Source organism: Zonotrichia leucophrys, chromosome Z, assembly GCF_028769735.1.
Source record: "Zonotrichia leucophrys gambelii isolate GWCS_2022_RI chromosome Z, RI_Zleu_2.0, whole genome shotgun sequence".
Taxonomy (NCBI): Eukaryota; Metazoa; Chordata; class Aves; order Passeriformes; family Passerellidae; genus Zonotrichia; species Zonotrichia leucophrys.
Window position 1 is genome coordinate 53,708,880 of NC_088200.1, and position 23,312 is coordinate 53,732,191.

The 23,312-nt window shown below is 37.5% G+C and overlaps 1 protein-coding gene across 1 annotated transcript in view; it reads right to left on the bottom strand.

Moving 5' to 3' along the window:
• ROR2 (receptor tyrosine kinase like orphan receptor 2) overlaps nt 1–23,312 on the bottom strand; it is a 144,543-nt gene that overhangs the window by 17,280 nt on the left and 103,951 nt on the right. Inside the window, exons 3-4 of the mRNA XM_064735555.1 lie at nt 17,303–17,590; nt 16,203–16,233 (exon numbers count right to left, since the gene is read on the bottom strand). Coding sequence (XP_064591625.1) covers nt 16,203–16,233; nt 17,303–17,590 — 319 coding nt within the window. The remainder of the gene's footprint in view (nt 1–16,202; nt 16,234–17,302; nt 17,591–23,312) is intronic.

A 23,312-nucleotide genomic window follows, 5' to 3' on the forward strand; every position in this document is an offset into this window, starting at 1 on the left:
GACCTCCCACTAATGTTTCATTATAAACAGAATGGCAAAGCAAGGACAAATGCACTGAAAACCACAGACTATGATAGATGAAGGAAAAGACAAATTATATATGTCAGCCTATTTGCTATTCTTAGAGAAATACAACATTTGGTATACAGTTGCTCATCTTATCAGGATGTCTCAGGATTTCTGATAGTTACAACCTGATAACTAATGTCAGAAGCTGTGTAAAGAGAATTATCATGACAGACAGCAAGATCAGAGGAAAAAGGATAGGCATCATATTTCAGATTATGAGTTTACTTAGCCTAGTGTGTGGCTACTTCATAAATATATATCACAGACATTTCTTGACTGGCAACACTAAAAAGAATAAAGGAATAAAGGGCCTATGTTTAATCAAAGAGAGGCAAATCTCTCTGATGGAGAAGAGCATTATAAAGGGCTGCAGTAAAAAAAAAGTTATTTCGGGGTTTTTACATATATATATATATATATATATATATTTATTTATTTATTTATTTATATGGTTTGTTTATACTGAATCTCAAAATCAGGACATCTTAAAATGCTGAACTACAGTTTTTGTAATTTGTTTACCCCTACTCTTGATGCGCATCATATCACATCATAGTGCTGAGAAGTAAAGCCTATTCACAAGAGGATCACTTTTCTATGGTTAAAATTATTTTACATCCCCAAATATTTCCTCCCCCAACAGGCCACAAATGAGAGTTGAGAGAAAAAAAACATACTACCCTTGTCATATGCCATATTCCATCTATAGGATTTGCCTCCTTTCAAAAACAGTGAATATACATTAATATTATCATAGAAAAATACTTGGTACCTTCTGGCCAGGTTTGTATATTTACCTTCGAGAAAATATCAAATATAGCACAGAATTTCTTGTTTCACCATGAAGAAAAATTTTTCAAGAAATGCTGTCTTTTAAACAACGGGCTTTAAAACTGCTCATTCTCGTAGGCCGCCCATTGTCACAGGATATCAATGTAAGTTTTACTATTGACTTTCAAGGCAATAGAACTGAGGTGTAAATATTTGAGGGAGAAAAAGAATATCATTTTTTTAGAAAGTATGGTTTGAAATATTATTATCTATTGAAGGGCTGGGCTAATGCCAGGTGCTTCTGACATCAGCCATAACACAGGGCAGAAATTCAGTAACACACACAAATAGGTATTTGCTTTTACTGTCGTTTTGAAAACCCAGGTGTACAGGAAAACGTCAAAAAAAATCCCAAACCCACAAACCATAAAACACCCAAAACTTCACACATGCCCATTTGTACCCTTCCTGCTAAAGCCAAGAAACTAATGGGTGGCAGGGATAACTTGACTGCTGTATTGGACCCTTGCCTGAATGAAGGCCACCCTGCACCCACATCATGGGAGAAGAGCACAGGCTTCCTGCCCTACCTGTATCCATTCTCTGAACAAACAGTTTCATCCTCTGACCAAAGGCTTCTGCAAATAACCCACCTTTCCGGCACTTAAAATCATTGTTTGCACATCTTCACCTGCGTCTGAAGATTCGTGCTCCTGGGATATTAGGAAATCCATACTGATGTACTTAACTCCTCAAAGAAAGACTTAGAATATGAAATATTTAGAATATAGTAAAACTTTTCCTTTGCACTAAAGGAACCTAAGAAATACTATCAGAAAAGAAGGGGAGCCTAGTGTTAGAAACAAAAACCTAACAGGCAGGGGAATTTGTATAAATAGTCATAGCTCAGCTGAAGTTAATGGGCCTATGACAATTTACACTCACAATGGATATGGCCCGTGACTTCTGTTACCAAATGCTTACTGAGTGTAACAACAAGCCCCAAAAGAAAGATTCCCTTTACATTTAGCAGACAACATGGACAAACATTTTGTGCTTGTTATCTGTAAAGTAGTACATCACAGAATCCCTTAAAGAATTTACTGAAATTTCCAATTACTGAACAGAATAATCGTGTTGCATTTGATTTAGATATTTATCTACTAGTTACTAAAAAATACAGTGTGAATTGAAACTCCATATTCAATGCCTAAAATCAGTAAAAAATAACTGTTGATCTTTATTCTACTGTTTCTATTAGATGATATATTTGTTCATATTAATCATAGGACCTGAGAGAGCATTTTAAGCCAGCTTATACATAAAGGAACATTGAAATGTCATCAGTAAAAAAACAGCTACAAATGAAACTATTGTTTGAGACAAAGAGAAAAAAGAGAAGACATTTGTCAAAGACCAACTTGTAAACTTTAAAAACAACCTAATATGTAGGCTACTGAAAATAGTGCCAAAATGGATTATGTAATCAGTATTTTTAAATATGAAATTCAGGCTCCAAAGTCTGTCTCTAAAACATAGTCTAAATAATATTTTAAACATATTTTCTAATGTTATTGTGGAAGGAGGAGTATTTTGCTGCTAAATATTTAAAAATCATTTGAAGACAAGAAAGGGAGAGAACATCAATAGGGTTTAATCATAGGCCTTCACTGACTCATGACCCAAATTGGTCTCCCCAGTGGGCATTGCCTTAAGTGGGTGTCAGCACTCTTAGCTGAGTGGGTCCTTGATAAAAGATACTACAATCAATAATTTAAGTGGATTAAACCAAAGGAAAATGGTGTTGCCTTCCTTTCTTTCACATACTCATCCGCTATTTTTCCTATAACAAGAAAAACAGCCCTCACAGGCAAACAAATACAAGAGAAAGAAACACATGAAACGGTGGCAGGTTGCTCATTAGGTAACTCTGCATGCTGCTATGGTTTCTTGGTATCATATCTACAGGTATTTATTACTGCTTTGCATCTTTAGAAGAGTTTTCAGTGTAGCAAAAAATGTTGTAGTTCCCAAGTACAGCACATACAGAAGTATAGACATAGATGACAGGGTTGCTTTTACTACAATAACCTGGGTGAAACAGTCGAGGAAGCAAAACTAAACAAGGATATCAATGTTCTGAATTTCTGTAAGAAACAGAGGATAGTCCCTAGCTGTATAACCAGCCACAATCCTCTTGATTAACACATGTAACTTCAAACAGATGATCTAATATTCTGCCAACAACATTCTACCTTCTGCCTACAAACTCTCTCTTTCAGTTAACTCAAAGGACATTTTTGTAAATTCTCCCTCTGCTTTCATAGGTGTTAGCACGTTGGGATGAAATCTTGAAATCACATGAGTCAGCTGGCAGTCCAGGGAAGGCTGCAGATCTGTTTTGCTGAATGTCAGGTACTTTTAACAGAAACATTTCTGTTACAACCATGGTTAGTAAAAATTTGAAAAGAAAAACCTTCAGAAAACTAATTTCAACACATGGGAACACGAACCTAGCCATGCAGCATTCCACCTTCTCACTCACCAAAGAAGCCATTATGAGCCTTCCTCCCCACCCCTTTTTTTCAAGGCATGCCATCCCCCTCAATGTGTTATGACTGTCTAATAAATTGTCTTTCTCTGACATCTCCAAGAAAAGTGAGCAGGGCCAACAGACCCTCTCTGAAGAGCCTCTAACAAGCAGCTCTCTCTTCCCTCTGCTGACAGAGGAAAGCAAAATTCTTAGCTGTTTTCCATCCTCATCCTGCCATTCCACCCTGAGCGAGTGAGTACACATAGGTAAGATCCAAAAAGGTCTTAGAAAAGTCCACCAGCTGAAAATCTCTGAACTGCTGCTGAATCAGACAGCAAAAAAACCCCAGCAGGGCCATCCTGGGCAGCTCAGAGGGGGCTCCAGCAGTGGGGCCGCTCATGCCTTGGGGCCAGCGCAGGCAGCTCCACCCGGCTGGCTGGTCTTCAGCAAAGGAGGGATGTGACTAAGGGATCACATCACTAAGAGATCACAAACAGGAATTTTTTACTATAGTTCAGTTGATTTAAATCTACTGATAGACCTACATATATATGCCAGGAAGACAGGCAGGAAGTAGAAAGTATTGAAAGAAAAGACTGTGCAAGCATGGCTGAAAATTGGAAGTTATAAAAATCCAAAGAGGAGGGAAGGTTAAAAGAAGGACAAAGGAATAATTTAAAACGTAAAAATGAAATCCTGTGGAAATATCTTAAAGCTTTTCATTTTGGTTGGCTTTTTTTTCTCTTCTTTTTTTTTTAATTATGGGGAATATAAGCTTTCTACAAAGTACTTTCTGCCTTTTTATAAGAGGTTAAAAAGTTAGAACATTTTTGTAAAAAGTTAAAAACTCAAAATTCATTATTAAATGATTTAAGTGTCCATGCCATTAAAAATGTGATAATTTCTGGAAGCATATGAGCACATGAAAAAGTGAAAATAACTGTACTGTCATAATTTTTTTTCTTCTTTCTTATGTTTGTTTTTTTTTAACAGAACAAAGATGGATTTTCTATCTCAGTTACCACAGAGATTATACATCTGATAGCAGAGAGCTTTGTAAAATAGCTAGAAATGATCACAGCATCAGCTATAAATTTGCTATATAATTATATGTAGAAGTGTGCATCTTTAAAGTCTGTTGCAGAACACTTTCATTCAAAATACAGAAACATCAAGCATTTAAGAACATATAATACTGAAGTGTCAGTTTTCCAGTCTTAAGGAAAAATTAGCATATTCTATCTACTTGTAAAAGTTGACATCTTTTAAATTATGTTCTTAAAAACATCTAAGTGGCAATAAGAAATATTTGTTAGTTTCTCTACTACTTTTTATGGATGCAATATGAGATAATTCTAGGCAATGCTGCAGAAAGTTAGAGTTTGTGAATACTTCCCAACATTACAAACAATTATCATATCTTCCCTTCGATATGGCTTGAGATTAAACTCTCCACAGTCAAAAGATAATTTTTGCCTTTTTAATTTTGGTTACTTTTACGGAAATAGTTAGATGTTTCACAAAATAAGGGCATGGAATTTTTTTTTTATATTTTATTTCTCTTCAGAAAAAAAATAAATTAAAAGCCCCAAACACAACCACTACTAGTAGAAGGAGCAGCCACTTGGTTGTGATGCTGTCACATTGTCTTGCTATTGAGCAGACACATGAAACATGGAACAGGCATGGTCTCTTCCCATGAAACACAGCCTGAATTTGTCCAGCCTTTATGTAATTTCCTCCTAAATGCACTCATAAGCCCAGTCTATGAGTGCACCTGCTATTCTCCAAACACTGTGCCCTTTGTGTGTGACACAGGAAAACAGCTTGGCACCCATGGGGATCTCCTAAGGTAAACTGAGGTGCTGTGTGAGGAGTCTGCGTTGGGCCCTGGAGGACAGGGACTGTGGAAGCGGGATGAAGAGTCAGGGCAGGGATGCGTACCATGGCTACCACCAGGTATGCACCATTTGATGTCTCCCTCAAATCGAGAGCAAAACCGAGCAATTTTTGTGTCTCGCCATTTCTGTCTGTCGATGGATGACTAAGGATGCGTCTCCACCTCTGGGCTGGTCTGTGCTGGAGACAGCAGTCTGTTATTAGTGTTATCCACTTGTTATCTGTTCCAGCAGCCGAGGTCTGGTTAGCATGGCTAAGGAATCCAGAACTCATCAAATAATCTTTGTGTGTCGTCATAATTTCACATAATAGGTTTGTTGGTTTTTTCCAAATTAGGAAAATTAGCTTTTTCTCCACAGGAAATTCTGTGACAGTTTCAAGCAAGGCCTATAGAGTTCTCAAAAATTAAAAATAGACACACATCTGCTTCAGCCACTAGAAGAGAGTGAAAATGAACAAACTTTGGGTCTGTAGCTTGCCTTTTCTGGAGCTGGGGTAAGAGTGCCCTGAATCACCCAAAAATGCTGGGAGGCTGGAGTGCTCATCCACCCTTGACATAACGCCAAAGGTAACTTCCCCCTTACATTTCTTCCTTTGGAATTGAAATTACTTACTGAATGTTTATCAGACTGTATTTTAAAGACCCCTTTCCTCTTTTTCTTTTCTTTTTTTTTCTGTGTACAAACAATTAATCCTGACTGTCACATTTTTCCATGTAAATCTTCCTGCACTTAAATCTTTCTGCATTATAATAGTGGATGCTGGCTGCATTGTTCCACAGGCAAAATAGCTCATATTCTGCCTGTGGAAAGAAGTCAGAATGAATTTATTTTCAGATGCCACATCCATGATGCTATGCAAACATCATTAGCTTGATACCCTGTGAGTAGCAATTGTGCCAAAACCACAGCTCTGTAAATTAATGTAATTTGGTTTAACATTAATAAACTGTTCCCAAATCAAAACATGTGGCATACTCAATTAGGAGAACAAATGCTTCCCCAAGTTTTGTATTTCAGCATTTAGTTCTTAATGCTTAAAAAGTGAGATCCTGTATACACTGACACACCTGTCAGTCTGAGCCACAGAGTATATAAAGCTACAATGATCACTCACAGCACATTCTTGATGGAGTATCTGAATCTTGAAACTACTGATGTTGTGTTACATTATCACTTTTCTCTCTCTCCCCCAACTCTGTAAAAATATATGCAGCTAAACTTCTGACACTGAGCTTATCTCTTCTAAAATAATTAATAATTACCAAGTGTGGTGTAAAAATGCTACTTTGCAGCTATCTACAAATGAGTAGAAATCCATGGCAGCTCCAACCTGAAAAGTGACTACAGCTTCAGCTCTGTAACATGGCACATCTACAAGGATGTTTTAGCTACTAAGACATGCTTGTAGATGCGTCATGTTACAAATTCCTGCATAATTTAACAGATATTCGAGCTGAGAGTACGCCTTTATGTAATGTAGCATTTTACAATTGGATTCAATGAACTTAAGTGTCTTTTCCTACTTAAATGACTCTGTGGCTGGGAAAGCCATAGAAAAAGGGGTGCAGCAGGACCCCCAGGCCTGCCAAAGGGCTCTGGGGTGCTGGTGGGCAGCAGCTCAGGGTGAGCCAGCAGTGTGTGCCCGGGCAGCCAGGAGGGCAAACCCCATCCCAGGGGGCAGCAGACACAGCATCACCAGCTGGGACTGGGATCATCCTGCTGGATTCAGCCCTGGTGCCCTCACCCTGAGTCCTGCGTGCAGGGCTGGGCCCCACACTCTGAGAAGGGTGGGAAGGAGGTCCTGGAATGGTCCGGAGGAGGACAACAGGGCTGGTGGAAGGGCTGGAAGCTATGTCCGTGAAAAGTGGCTAAGGATTTTGGATTTGGCTGCTTTTGGAGAGAAGGAGGCTGGTGGGTGACCTCACTGCTCTCTATGGCTTCCTGAGAAGGGGAGGAGGGGGGAAGTGCTGGTCTCTTCTCCCTGGGTTCCAGCTACAGTGCGCATGAGAATGGCTCAAAGCTGCATCAGGGGAGGTTCTGAATGGACAACAGGAAACATTTCCTTACCAAGAGGGTGGCCAAACTTAAACAGGCTCTCTAAAGAGGTGGTCAATGCCCTGCGCCTGCTAGTGCCTTAAAAAGAGGCATTTGAACAATGGTCTTAATAATGGGCTTTAACTTTTGTCAATGGAGTGATCAGGAAGCTGGAACAAATGATCATTGTAGGTACCAGCCAACTGGAGCTACTGTATTTTATTGTGCTGTATTGCTCAGTATTATACTTTATTGTATTGTATTTTATTATATTATTTTCTATTCTCTGCATTTACTCCTCTACTAGTAAAGATTAAGCTTTCTGAGGAATATGAGAAACTGATGATGACAAATGCTTCTTGCAGCCCTACTTTTAGAGTAGTAATACCTCAAATACTTCAGACTTTGGACTTAACAAAGCAATACCAATTTAAAAAAATAGATTTTTCTGAATTAATTTTCTTTTGCCTTCTTCAAAAATAATTCCCTCCATCACTGTTAATGCTATTTAGTTTTGAGTAGAATTGTTCAAATATTATTGGTTTGTACCATCTGTTTGACTTTCTCTCAATACACTACATTAGCTGCATCTAGGTTTTTTGGCTCTTTCAAACTGAAATAGAGAACATAATAATACAAAAGCGGGGAGAAATCTAACCATAAAGCCATAAAAATTGAAAGGATGATTTATGGTGTGGTGTTCCAGCATTATCTCATTTTGTTAAATTACCTACTTTTCATTAGAATAGTGTTCCTTTATCTTTGTGCCTAACTACACATTCACCCTTTCCTTATATGCACTTAAAGGCTATTCAGCATCCTAAGGAACTCTAATTAAACTCAATGTGGCATCAAATGCCTACAGGAAGTCTCAGGGACATATAACTGTCCTTTTGTAAGACATACAATAAATACTTTGAAAGCCATTTAAGCTACTGAACAAATGAGAGTAGGAGAGGGATAGAGGGAAAGAAGTAAAATCTAAACACACTAAAGATTGCTGCTTATATCAGGGATGTCCAACAGCTGCAGTAGCTACTTGCCAAAACCCCAAGGGCCATTACTACTTTGAATATCAATTTACATATATCCTTAAAGGGAATAACAAGTGTTTAACTTTGCTTGCAACTTCTTTGGTTGTTTAATATAAACTGTTTTTCTGAGCTGCTAAAACCTAAGCACCTGCTGCTGATCTGGAATTTGCTGGAAGAGGGCGTGTTGGGGTCACACATTTGCAAAGAGCTGTAAACTGGCTCTTTGCCATGTATTGCACAGCTTATGAGTCACACCTTACAGCTCGCCTGATATGACAGCCTGGGCTTTTTTGGCTATCAAAAACCTAGCCACTATTCTGCAGAGTAGGAAGCAGGTTCTCCAAATAAACAGAATTCTCACCCACAGAAAACATCCGCTCCCTTAAACATTCATATAGAAGCTAAAGGCCTACATTTTTGAAAAAGAACTCTCAGGAAAGGAAGTGTTTGTGTTGTTTGGTGTAGTGCATGGTTGTAGCCCACATATAATGAATTACATTCATTACTTGAGCCAACCCATTTAAAAGTATTTAAAAGTATCTTGACAGTACTGCTAATAACAAGTGGGCAAGCACTTCTGACATTTAACCCTAAGTTAGCTTAACTGTACGAAATGTAACAAAATACTACTTCTTCCTAAGGTATTTAGAAACCTTGCCCAAATACAGGCCAAGTCCTGCAGGGTTGCTTTTTTGTCTTTGACACCAGTCTCTCTCAATAAAGCAGCACATCCGCTTTACAGTTTAATTCGCACAAGGGCATTTGATTTATACAATAGCAAAAAAGAGGGTCAAACTTTCATGAAGATTTATTTTTAATCACCTGTGCATATGCTTGGCTTCCTTTGGTTTTGGGGAGTTCTGAGCAACATGGGTTAGTGAGCATAACAGATTGAAGCAAACTATTATAATTTTTTCTGCCTATACATTCCCTGTAAACATCTTTCTTCAGTTCTTCCCTCCCTCTCACAGAAAGGAAGAAAACCTACCACTTGTAATAGTTTCCCCAGACAAAAACTGGCCAAAACACAGACACTTGTGTCTACTCCGAGATGGTATGTATATTAGTTTAAATACACATCTGGCTTTTAAAATTCATCAACTTTGTAAGCACACTGAACTTCTACTACTATCCACTAAATAATATAAAACGCATTAGATTGTTCATAATTTATTTACTTGTGATTAGAAAGCATTTAAGTGGAATATTCAGGCTGAAGAAGCAATGTCATGCGGCAAGAAGCGTGATTTGGTGTGGTGCAAAACAACCCAAAACTGTATTTCCACTGCTCTTTAACTCTGCCTTGAATTACACATGTTCTGGGGTTTAAAAAGAGTGGGGGGAACGGGGGGAAGTAATCTTTGAAATGCATGAGTAACATTAGATTTAAAAATCAGGTTTTATAACAAGATAGACTGTCAGCTTCCTCTGAGCACACCCTACATCTCCAGGCAGAATAGAGTATAAATTTTAGTTACAAGTTAACTTGTGATGTCATCAACATCTCAGCCTTTCTAGCCTGTATCCAACATAATTAGAGGAAAAGTGGAAAAATTGCACTCTAAAATAGATAAAAGAGAAAAAATTTAGTGTAACCTTGGTTTTAGTTCTGTCCTTCCTCCAAATTTCCTGTCTTGGCCTGAAGGACTGTCAAAGGACATTTAAAATGATGAAGTCAAAAGTAGATCTGAGATTGTGGATCAAAATCCCCTGAAAGGAGCCCCAAACCCACAGGAGGGTGAAATACAGCCTCCCCCTCAGCCTTGAAAGAAAAAAAGGAAACTGACACACGGGGGCTAGGAGGGAATTTCAGCATGTTTCTGCCAGATCCCCAAATTGGATTGTCAGGGAGTCAGGAAACCTGCCAAGACAAACACATGCTGTTTAATGTAGACCAGCCCAAGATAATCTGCGCCTCAGTTCCTCACTCATAAAACAGGATAACATTCCAAACTTTATGGGGAGAAGAACGTACCCAAAACACTTTGAAATAATCTGATCCCATAGCAGAAGAAGACAAAAAATTCCCAAGATCCGCCATCTCCATTTGATGTACAAAACATGGAGAGACAAAGGTTAAACAACTTGCTGCAATCACACACAGAGACAGGAGTACAGTCAGAAATTAAATCCAGACCTCTGAAATTACAGTCCTGTGTTTTAATCACAAATTTTTTTTTTCCTTGATTAAAACAGGAAATGAAAACACAAGTATGAGCTTATTCTGTAACTTCAACATATTACCACAAGCATCTTAAAAAAACATACATAGTTCAAATATGGTTGTCTCAGCCACATGAATATCTTGATGAAACAAAAGGCAGACATGTCATTCTGGAGGAAGCACATCATCAAACACCTGGTCCTTATGGGCCTGAATAAACACTGTAACTTCTGAGTTGAAACAACCTTGTATTGTTTAAAAAAACATCTGTTTATGTGAATTTTAAGATAATCTTGTATAATTTCCAAGATTAACAATGTTATCTGCGGCTAAACTATGTTGAGACCAAAGAAATCTGCCACACCACCTAAGGAAAGGAAGAAGATATAAGTGGTGCTGTTATTTGACTGTAAGGGAGGCATATTTTCTTCTTAGTATGATGTTAGATACCTTTGGCTTGCCAAAGAGCTTTGGGATTCATGAAGATCCATCACATGATGAAAATGAGTTTGTTTCCATCATAAAGATATACGAGTGCCCCTCATATCATGCAGGAATTTCCTTTTGAGGTCACAGAAAAGGTGTGCTTTGTGATATATAGACCATGGAGAATAAATTGCTCATAAACCCAACCTCCTCACTGGAGTTTTAACAGAGCCACCTTACTGGTTTTATACATTCTGTTTTTCACTGTTTGAAAGAACTGGTTTTTTCCTAACTACAGTTGCATCATTAATTTTCTTCATTGGCCCAAATCTTAAAAAAAAAATTACTGTTGTCCCAAACTACTTGAAAATCAGACATAAGAACAGGCAAATTCATTCTGAATAATTAATATCTCAAAAATTCCTCCACAAAGTAATGATTGCTTCTATTTGGCGGCAATGTTTCTTCTCACCTATTTTTCCTTAGCATTCAATATACAGGCACCGAAAGTTGCAAACCCATAACAGATCTTAGTCAGAGTTCAATAAAACAGGGACTTCTCAAAGTTTTTTTAAAACCCAGTTCTTCTGCACAGGGCTCAGCTCCTGGCATCCTAAGCAGATTTCAGAAAGGTCACACAGGGAAAAGTGCAGCAGTGACAAGAGAGCTGTTTCCCATACACTTGGCTGAGCTTAGGGGAATTCCTTTCTACCTGCATTGTGTGCTTTCCTCACTTCACAGAGGCCTCATCAATTTTCCAGAAGCCCATAAGAGCCAACAAACAGAATATTTGAATATTAGATATCTTCCATCACAAGCTCCCTTCAAGATGGTACTACCATAGTTTAACTGCTTCAAAACCGGAATTTGCCCAATGGGTAAAATTTAACCTAATCATTCAATTCAAAAGAAAATTATATTAGACTAGAGAACATGCAGTCTTTTAGAATAATGTTATCTTCTATGAACACCACTTCTAGAAGGAAAGACAACTGTTTCTGCCCTTCTGCTCTTAGACTCCAAGATATTAATGCCCATTGCTTTGTTTTAATTAATGGTCAAAAAACCATTCTCTGGTATTTGTTAAACATTTATTTTATATCCACACACTTGTACCTCTCTGAACAGATAGGATGTCTCTCTTTTGAGAGGCAAAACTAAAAACACTAATGATGCAAAAAGTAAAAGAATAATGTAGTGAGAGAAAGGATTGCTAAAGGGTTGTACTCTAGTAAAACAACCCTTTAGTAGCACAGTCCTCTGGACAGCAAAGACTAATCAGAAACTACTTTTTTGACCATGTTTTGAATTTATTTCCTTTGCAAATTAATCTGGATAATCTATTACTATTTTCAGTAATTTTAATACTTTTGATAAGCAAGATAGATTTTAATTCTCAATTTCCCCAGAAAAATCCCCGGAAATTTTTAGACATGTGGATCTTGACAGAAAATAAAGATGTCTCCAAGTAATCCACATCAATTTAAGACTATGTATTTGGTGGAAAGATTTTACATTTAGATTTTTATGAAAACGCCTCAACTTCATTACCTGAAGGTCAAGATGCTTTTTTGCACTGGCAAGTCTGACTGCATTACACACATTTTCTCTCTGGCAATCTTTAATTGCCAATTAATTCTAGGAACCCACAGCATGAACTGCATAAAAATACCTTGCTAGATGGTATCTACAGAGATAATGTTTCTTATCCCTTAATATTCAACAGGTATAATCTTAAACCAAGTTACAATGGGTTTATGTTTCAAGTTTCCACTGAAGCATGTCTTTTTTGAAGCATTAATACCAGCAGCAATGGCTCTCACATGGCTCAGTGCGAGGCTGCACTGTGCAGACAGTGAATGGAAAGAGTCCTTTGTTCCATGAGACCTCCTTCCAAGCACTTAGGTACTCCTTTGCCTTTTTCCACCTTTCCTCTTTTCTGGCTTACAAACTGACCCGCATGATTTTATGCAAAATATTTTTTAAAATCAGGGTCAGTTTCTGAAAACAAAATAATTCTACCACCAAAACATGGCATTTTATTTGAAGGACTGATTTTTTTAAAAATTGAAACAGAAGTAAGCATGCAATGAGGCAAAGATCCCTAATCCCTGAAAGCTCCTGGGCCTCATATGATAAGACCCTCATGACTTCTTACTAGACCTCTGACCTGACCTCGTTTTAATAAAGTTTCAGGTTTCTGTCCAATCTAGTGGATATTAAAAAGAAAATAACCTACCAGCAGCGTACTCTTCAGTTCACCTTTTAATGTTAGGTCCAGAACAATGATGGCACACTACTGCTTCCAATACCAATGGTACAAGACTCATTGTGAAGTGTCAAAAGCCAAATGAAAGGATTTTTAATTTTTTTTTCCTAATTATTTCTTTATTTTAACTTAGTGTTCCAAACTAGCAAAGGGTGCATAGCAAAGCATTAAAAACCTAGGAAAATAGGATAAGGAAGCCTAGGAAAACCCAGGATAAAGGACATCTTGAGAACCCTAATTTATTTCAACTTGAGGAAATCATGAAGTAATTCTTTTTTTCACTGTATCAGTCAAAATGTTCTATTTATGTTGGTATTTGTGAAATATTAACAAGTTCATTCTCAGTACAGGAGAAGCACTAGGAAAATACTAGGGAAGCCAAAAGAAATAAAATTAATTACTTTTTCTATAACATAAGTGAATCAATGCAAAACTTGTTTCCCAGGCTTATTGGTATGACATAGGCCAGAAAAGAAAGGCCAAGGAGAAATGTATCCCATGATAAGCAAGAAGGAAAAACAGGTGGTGACTGATAGGGAGAAAAATGAGTTATTCAATGACTTCTCTGGCAGTCACCCTTTCCATTAAAGCCCACGATCTCCCGTGTGGGTATGGGGAAGTCTCTCCCACTAAGTGAAGAGCAGGTTTGGGATCACTTGATGAAGCTGAGTAGTCCCAAGTCTATGGGACCTGATGAACTATGTTGCAGAATCCTGAGGGAACTGGCTGATGTTGTTGCCAAAACAATCTCATCATATTTGAAAAGTCAAGGCAGTCAGGCAAACTCCCTGGTGACTGAAAAAAAGGAAACATCACTTCCCTTTTTAAAAAGAGGAGAAAGGAAGATGTGAGCAACCACAGACTGGTGAGCCTCACCTGTGTGCCTGGAAAAATCATGCAGCAGATCCTCCTAGAAGTTATCCCACAGCATATAAAAGACAACAAGCTGACCCAAGGCAGCCAGCACAGCTGGCATATAACATATTATGTTATATACTAACATAAATAAAACATTTTGAATGATACAGTGAAAAAATAATTACTTCATGACTTTCTCAAGTGGAAATAAATTAGGGTTCCCAAGACATCCTTTAATAAGGGCAAATTGCAACTACCTCAAAAAGTTCTACAAGATCAAGTGCCAAATGCTGCACCAGGGTTGGGGAAATCCCAGACATGAACAGGGAGATCAAGTCACTGAGAGCAACTCTTTGTGGGGGTTTCCTGTGGATGAAAAGCTGGAAGTAACCCAAGAATGTAGCTCTCAGCCTGTCGGATCTCAAAATCTCAGCCCTGAGATTCTGAGCCTCCGAGACCACTTTGGGGGTCTCGGGAGTCCTGGAATGTTGCCAGAAGTGTCTGGTAGCTGGACTTTAACCCTGCACAGGAGACGACAAGGATGAGGGCTTCACCGGGGTGAATGGTGAAGGGATTAGTTAATTAGAGAGTGAGACACAAGGTTTAAGATTTATGTACAGGGGGGTTTAGAGGAGTAAGATGGAGGAATTGGGGTGTGTCCTGTCCTCCTCCTTCTTCCTCCTCTCCTCCATCTTCTTTGGCCACGGTGGCACCTTTCTATTGGTTATTACTAAGAGTACACCGAGTTATAAGAATAGATGGTATTGGGGAAAAATGATAAATATTGTACACGTAGCAAAGGGTATAAAGATACGTGGCTGCCCGGAGGGCAGAGAGAGAGTGTGCCCATGGCTGACTGCTGTGCAGATCTCTGTTGAGCTGAAAGAACATCTTTTAGATAAACAATTAATAAACATAAAACCAGAAAGAAGAACTGAAGCCTCTTCTCGTCTTTCGATACCCGGGCTGTCACAAGGCCACCCAGAGCCTTTTCAGGCCCCTCAAACAGCCGAGATAAACCCAGATCAGCCCAGAAGGACACTTGTACCCTGGGCTGCATGCAAAGAAGTGTGTCCAGCAGGGTGAGGCAGGGGGTTCTACCACTCCAGGTGGCCCTCATGAGAGCCCATCTGGAATCCTAGGTCCAGCTCTTTTGTCCTCAGCACAAAAAAGATGTGGACCTCTTAGAGTGGGTCCAGAGGATGCCATGAAGATGATCAGAGGGCTGGAGCATCTCTCTGTGAAGACAGGCTGAGAGAACTGGGTTTGCTAAGCCTGGAGAAAGAGAAGGCTTTGGAGTGATCTCACTGCAGCCCTAAGAGGTTCTCATATAAAGGATGCAGGGGGATTTTTATACTGGGAGATAGTGCAGGACTAGGGGCAATGGCTTTAAACTGGAAAAGGGCAGGTTTAGATTAGATGTTAAAAAGAAATTCTTTACTCAGAGGGTGGTGAAGAGCTGGGACAGGTTGCTCTGAGAAGCTGTGGACACTTCAATCCTGGAAGTGTTCAAGGCCAGGCTGGATGGGACTTGGAACAACCTGATAAAGTGGAAGGAGCTCCTGCCCATGGCAGAAGAGTTAGAACTGGGTGACTTTAAGGTCCCTTCCAATCCAGACCATTCTATAATTCTCTTTTCATCCTTACAATTGAATCAGCAGGTAAACCCAGGCATCTTGCGGAAATCACCAAACCACCATTCAAGTCAAAAATCACACTAACAAACAGCTACTCAACGACAGGATTTTAGTCTTGTTTTACCTCGCTCTTCAAGTTATAATCATATAACATGGGTAAATTTGCAACCACAGCAAGCTAAGCATTTTACCATTCATTTTTAACCACCCTTCTAGCCCGTACTTGCCCTGTAAACAATTACTGTTCCAACATGACTTTGTGGTAATTTGTTTGTTCAAAACATGAAATAAGCACGCAGAAGTTGCTCAAAAACAGTCAATCAAATCAAAACCCATTGTAGCCTCTGTCTAAAAAAGTTGCATCCATTCTGAGAGTTTTTGGTCAAATTTGATACTTTTAGCAAGAACACTGTAGTTGCAGACAATGTTTACTGAGTTTATGAACTAAATTCTGACAGAACAAAAGTAGTCAGAGCACATTAAGTAATTTTCCAAAGAGTACTTACTGAAGATTGTAATTTGGGCTGTTTGTTGGACCTGCAAACATAAAACAAACAAGTATTGCTGACAAGTTTAGCTCAAGGACAACATAATAAAAAAAGTCAATAGCAATCTAAAGGAAATTGTCTCTTTAAGGAAGGTTTATCTCAAGCTCCAAACAAAACCCTCTGCATTCCTGAACATAATTATATATTGTTATTTTCAAAGCCACAAATAAAAATCACATGAATCTACTGCCTGTTCCAGCAGCAACCTGAATGGACTTACTGTTTTTCATAAAATATTTTCCACCATAAAGACAAAGGTAGTTAGACAAGGTGTTATTTGAACACATCACTTATCTTTTAATAAGCCCCAACTGTGCCTTACTATTAGAATTTAGGATGTGGCAAGGGGATGATCAATTTTTGCAACAGCAGGAGCAAGGGTCAATACTCAGCATTCACTACTCAGTAACTACAAATTGAACTGTGGAACCCATTATTTACATTACAAAATAAGAAAAAAATTTAGAAAAATGCATCTAGAATTTTTTTCTCCCATTGCTCCACAGGCAAGCTAAATAAAAGGTTAGCTTCCAGACTGGCCTATTAAGTCTCCAAAATGTAATATAAGCACTTGTTCAAAGGTGTGGTATACCTTCACGTGTCAGAAGACAGAATTTGAGGCCAAGCTCCACATAGCAGTACAGAACTGATATTAACAAGGATAGGCCCAGAACTACGGACATCACACGGAAAACTGCTTGTCATTCTTCTCAGCAGTTTTTGGTTTTTTTCACAGACTGAGTTCAGCAGTAGAGTGAAAACTCCAGGCAATGAAATGTTACCTTTTTGTACTTTTTACCAGCACTCCTTTAATTTTTTTTCTTCTGTATATTTACAGACCTCTACATCTGTATTTACTTTCTTTTATTACCACTAAAGGGGTATCAAGTTCAACTGAGAAGTTCTGTGCTGGGAGAGAGGCCCCAGGCACTGACTTTATTTTCTTTTGTGTTGAGAATTTTTCTTAAAACATTAAATTCATTTCTCATTATGCTATGGTTAAAACTAATTCCTAGTCTATAAAGCAGTCTGAGCAGTCATAAAAGCCAGGAACTCACCAAGCCTGACAAACAAAACTCCTGTTGCAGTTATTGTCTTCATCCCATTTGAAGCCACGCACTGGTAGTATCCTGTGTCTGTGGTATCCAGATCCTGGATTCTTAGACGTGAACCATAATCTGTTTTTCTGATGATGATCCGTCTTGGCTCCTGAACCACTGGAGCATCATTTTTCAGCCATCTGACATTCGGGGATGGATTTCCTGCTACCTTGCAGTGGAGGATTGCCGTTTGCCCCTGGACTACAGTGATATTGTTTACTGGTTCCAAGAAGGTCAGGAAATAACCTAAGAAGATAAAAGGTCATAAAAGATCAAACTTTACTTGGGTTGAGGTAAAAGCCTGCTCAAAGGTACTTTTCTAAGAGAGAACCTTGGAAACAATTTCAGTTTTCTTTCAAGATTAAAAAAAAATGCAATTCACTGTCCTAAGAACACCACAGCATCACACTCCAATTTATGTTTACTTGCTGACTTCATGCTTATCTGCAGGTAGGTATGCAGATTCAAAAGTCAATCATGAATTGATTCTATTACACTCCTAATGTCTATTTGAAGCAGCAGTGACTTTTTCTACATCTGACATGCTAAAATACTAACATCCTAACATACATATAGTGCTGTTCTGTTCCAACAGCAAAAAAACCCTTGCTCCATAAATGAATAATTCCAGCTGTTACCATATTGGAATATCATGGTCATTTTACCACATAATCTTCTTACATGATCACAGATTTGTCTCAAAAAGAACTACAATTGGAAAAATTACTTTTAGATATTAATTTGACTTGTTAGTTAATTAACAAAATCTTAAAATTAGGTTGATTTGGACAGGCCTATATAATAATAAGTTTTCAAGATTATATGTCTCACATTCAATTTATAGAAATAACATCTCAATTGCAGAAATAAACTGTGATAGAGAGGGGACCCATAAGCTGATTATAGACTGCCATTTTTACATCAAGTCAAAATATATGGCCAAGGAAACATTTGTATGGATAGTGTGTAATAACATTTTGTAGATATTTTGTAAGTGAAAACTACAAGTCCCAATTAGTGGTTTGTTAAAAGCAAAGGGCTTGTCAAGGCTGTATGTGTGATCTCTAGGGACGACAAAAAAGAAAGAATTTATGAAGAACACTGTCAAAACCTGACAATCAAATCTTTTGTTGGTTATTATTAATAAATTTAATTTGGTGTTAGGAGTCCTGCAACTGATACACATCACATACTGAAAGCCTGGCAATATGTAATTCCATTGAAACAATAAAGTTGTTATATTACCTTACAAAACAGGTAAGAAAAGTATCTAGGTGTCACGCTCATGTGTTTGTACCAGTGAATTTAGACCTTCTAGACATAAAGCTTAAGGAATTCAAATTACATTATATTTTTATGGCAGCTGGATACAAATATCAAATAATTTTGATGGATGCTCACATGTAGACCTTTCCTGTCACTCAGATTATTTTGCGTCTATTTAATTAAGTAATAGCATATTATTGTACACAAATCCAACACTAGTAAAGAAATGGTCTACACTGACAGTCCAACTGCTGAAATACCTTAAGAAAATTGATGTTCTGCTTTGATTTATATTTGACAGGGCTGTGAAAATCAGCTCCTCTATAACAGTTAAGTGTAACATTGGAGAAGGGAGTAGTAGAAATATCAGAATATAATAAATGTACAAGCCAGATATTGCTGGAAAACTGGGTTTTTCTGTGAGTTACATTGTTCTCTACCACTGGCCTTTCAGAAGAAATCCTGTTATAATGAATAATATGAACATACAATGTAGGCAAGTGCAAATTTAGTTTTTCATTAATTAGAAAATTATTAGAATAAGTCTAAACAGAAAATTAAATAAACCCAAGTATATAAAATCTCCACACAATATTGAAAATTTACAGGACAATTATTTCATTCTTGTTTGTCATGAAATAATGAATTATTGTTTATTTAATTTTATATTAGTTGTCCCTATTTTTAATTTAAAATCTTTAGCAGACTTCAAAATATTCTGACAGAATACAAACAATATTTGTTTTCAAATAACTTATATAAAAGGGAGAAAAAGTACATTAATGCTTTCAGCAATGTCATACCACAACAATGTAATTTATTATGTTTTTAGCTACATTTCATAGCTGAAAAAATAGAAATACTATGTTGACATTCTGGCAGGGAAAACAAAAACCAGTAAATTTACTTCCTGATATAGTCAACTGAAGCCATTGATCAAAACTCCCTTTAAGCCAACATCTTACACACATAATCATTTCTAGCAACATGAAAGAAAGCAGGATCAGTCCTACCACATGTTAGAAAAGGATTTTCTATGGCTACTTCCCTCATAGCTTGTTATTTCACCATTTTTTCATAGTCTGCATGCAGTTTATTCTCATGAGCACCATTGACATACTGGGCAGCATCCACAGGAGTGTTACCTAGCAGAGACAGAGATTCCACAATCCCAACCTACTCAGTGCCTGTCAGGCCACACTTGGAGTACTATGTCCAGTTCAGATCCCCAGAATTCAAAAATAACACAGAAAGACAGGAGAGGGATCAAAGGAGGGCTACCAATATCATCAAAGGGCTAGACAACAAGTCCTATGAGGAAAGATTTCAAGTAGTTATGTCTCTTCTCCCTGGAGAAGAGAACAGCCAAGGGAGCATCATCACAGTTTTTCAGTACCTAAAAGGCACCGACAAAAAGAACAGAGACAGTCATGACAAGGAGCTATATGGAGAAGACAAAGGGCAGCAAGTGAAAGTAGCCAGGAAATGTTTCATTTCAATAGAATAGAGACATTTTTTGCAGTGAAAACAATCATTCCCCTTAAAATGAACTGCCTAGAGATGGGGTAGGGTCCTCATCGCTGGAGGTTTTCAAGATATGATTGGACAAAGTACTAGATTGTCTTGTCTAAGCTTTCTTTCCCCAGAATTGTTGGATTGGGTGATCTTTTGAGGTGCCCCCCAGGCTAGAACGTTCTGTAGTTCTGTGGGCCTCTGGTTCAACAATCATGGGGACAGGCCAAATGTGCTCATACAAGCGAGGCAAAATAGTTTAAAGACCTTTTTTGCAAAGAAGCTGGGCCCCTTTGAGCATGGAACCAGCACAGAGTTATGTTCATCTGGCTCAGAGATGCTTCTGATACCCAAGAAACGAAAGAAGAAGAGATCTGTCAAAAAGGTGAGGCCAATTCAAGTCCTGTAAGATGACAGACAGGGATTGTCGTTTGTCTGGCTCTCTGATATATTTTTTGCTCTTCACATGCAAGTACATGAGAGGGCTACATTGTTCTTGTGACACTGATCAGCTTATACCTTGCTCAAACCCTTGTCATTATTTCACTTTTTCTGATTTAAAATGAGCTGGGTGGAGTCCTCTTTTTGGGATAATCATGGATATTAAATTCAAATACATTTGGATGAAAACAGATAGTAAATTTACTCATTAGGACTTAATAACTCAGGATTAAATCCATGTTAGAACTTCCTGTTTTACTAATTAAAACAGAACTACTGCAGGAAGTAATTAGATCCATATCTTTAAGCCACCCAAAATATTTCATATGAATCTGTGAATCTGATCCTAATAACAGCAAGAGCAAAGCTATTACCATGGAAAGCAATACCAAAGATTTATGGGTTAATTCAGTCCCAGTGCAATTAGATAGACTTTGCCTGAAGTCAGCGACACTGCATCTATTTCCTGTAGGTCAAAATTCAGCTTTAGTTCATCATTACTCTTGCCAATTTTACAGGTATTTTCTCCAGTGTTTTATACTACCTTGTTATTACAAACCAAGTAATAAATATTTTAACCTAATGAACTTCGAAGCATTTGTGTTTTCCAGAGTTCTCCAGAGCAGCCTAAGAGCAGTGGGGCAGCTCAAGGCCTCTTCTCTGCCTCTGTCCACCCTGAACTGCACACTCTCTGTTTGCTGGTTTAATTTCCTCTTTGAGAGGCGATGTTTATGTCCTCACTGGTTTTGAAGTATTTCTATGACAGAGCGGGCAGCCATTTGTTGAGCTGCTCTGTTATTTGGCGTCCACTTTTGATAACCCATAATTGCAATTCTTTCAAACAAAGTGGAAAATTTAACCAACCATGTTCTAAAGAATGTTTTCTTTATTTAATTTCTGTGGTGATAATCAGCAGTTACTTTTTTGGTAATGTACGTCACACCACAAACACAGTGTAGATGCCAGTTTGACAGAATGCTTTGGGGAAAAACACAAATTTTCCCAGGATAAATTAGGACCTCAACAATGTGCAAAGCAATTTTTTTCCCAATGTAGTTCCCCTTCTGTCTTAGTAATTCTTAATTTGGACAGGTACAAGGGAAAATGAAATGTGAAAATGCTAGAACTTGTATTTAACTTGTGTCCTGTATTTCATGTTAAGCAGTAGTCAAGTAGAATTTTTTAAAGCTGGAACAGAATTGTTAATCTGTTTTAATACTAATGTAATTTTGAAACAGAGAATAAATACTCCATATAAAATATTTTGTTTCTGTAACATGTTGCCAAATCTGTGAATGTCCTATTGTAACTGTCATATTATAAAGATTTATATTTCACTTGGAAGATGGATAACAAGGATAATTTCTTTAAATATACAAGCAAAATGTCCAGAAATTTCCTGTGTTGTGACATTAATATTGTTATATAATGGTTTTCATACTCTGGCTTGCTTCCAAAGGTCATTGAAATGAAGGAAAATGCTTCCTTTGCCTTCAGTGATCTCTGGCATGATTCAACTATGTCAAAAGGAAAATCTATCTAGTAGATATTTCTGCATTTGCTGTAGGCAAAAATGCTGTAAATTAAATTTCTCTTTCATTATAGTTTCCAACATAGTCAACAACCAATACTGGTATTTATTTTGCTTGAACAGATTAAAAACTGTTCTGTCAAGAAGCTTGAGAGGACAATGCAACTTAATCTGTATATTATGTTTTGCTATCATATTCTATGTACTCTATGAATAACATCGCTTAGGGAAATGGTTGACATGAATTCCAGCAGAACTCTTTCATATTTGAAAAACCTTTGTTAGGTTGCCAGTACTTCATATTTTTTAATTGAATAAATTTGATATAAATATATCAAATAGAATCCCAAAGCAAATCAACATTAAGATGACAGGTCTATTATTCATGTTTTGGCAAGAATATAAAAATAAGCTTTTCCAGAGTGTGTCAAATCATTGTCAAGATATGCACAAGAATAGATACTAAACTAAAAACCTAAAGGGTGCAACTATCACTAAGACCTCACATGTGTATTATATTTCTTAGTTTTATTTACATTATTCTGGCACTTACATGTCCAAGTTATTGGCTCAAACCATATGTGTTATTCTTGGCATAAACACAATATAAAATTATTGTTCTGCTTTTGCTATTTTAAGATCTTAGCTGTGATTTTGAAGTTCATTCTAAAAAAATATTTTAAGACTCCTAAGTTACTTTAGATTATGTAAATTCTGGATTAATTGTTTTCAATTCAAGTTTTAGTTCTGTTCATTTTTTGTTGCTTTTACTCTTTTTTTTTCTATGTGATTTTAAATATATTTATGCATTCGTAATTTTAAAATAAGCTTCAATATGGCAACCATGAATCGTACTTAGTAACAATTTTTTAACCCTTTTTATCTCGGAACTTCCAAATCATTTATGAATATTGAAGTCTCTTGAGATGGGATGATACCATCAGGCTTATTTCCCAGAAGCAGAAAGTAGAGCAAGGGGAGTCCTAAATGATTTGACAATTTACACACAGACTAAGTGTCAGTATCGATGATACTGCACCAAGATTCACATCTTTCTGTATTCCTGAGACAATGACTCTCTAAGATAATCATCCACTTTGGCTCCTATCCAGGTGGATTCACCTTTCTTTCTGCGCTCCACAAGGAACACCAACACCGAAGAGCCAGTTTTTAAGAAAAAGAATGGAAAATTTGATTCATAAGTGGATAGATAACTGA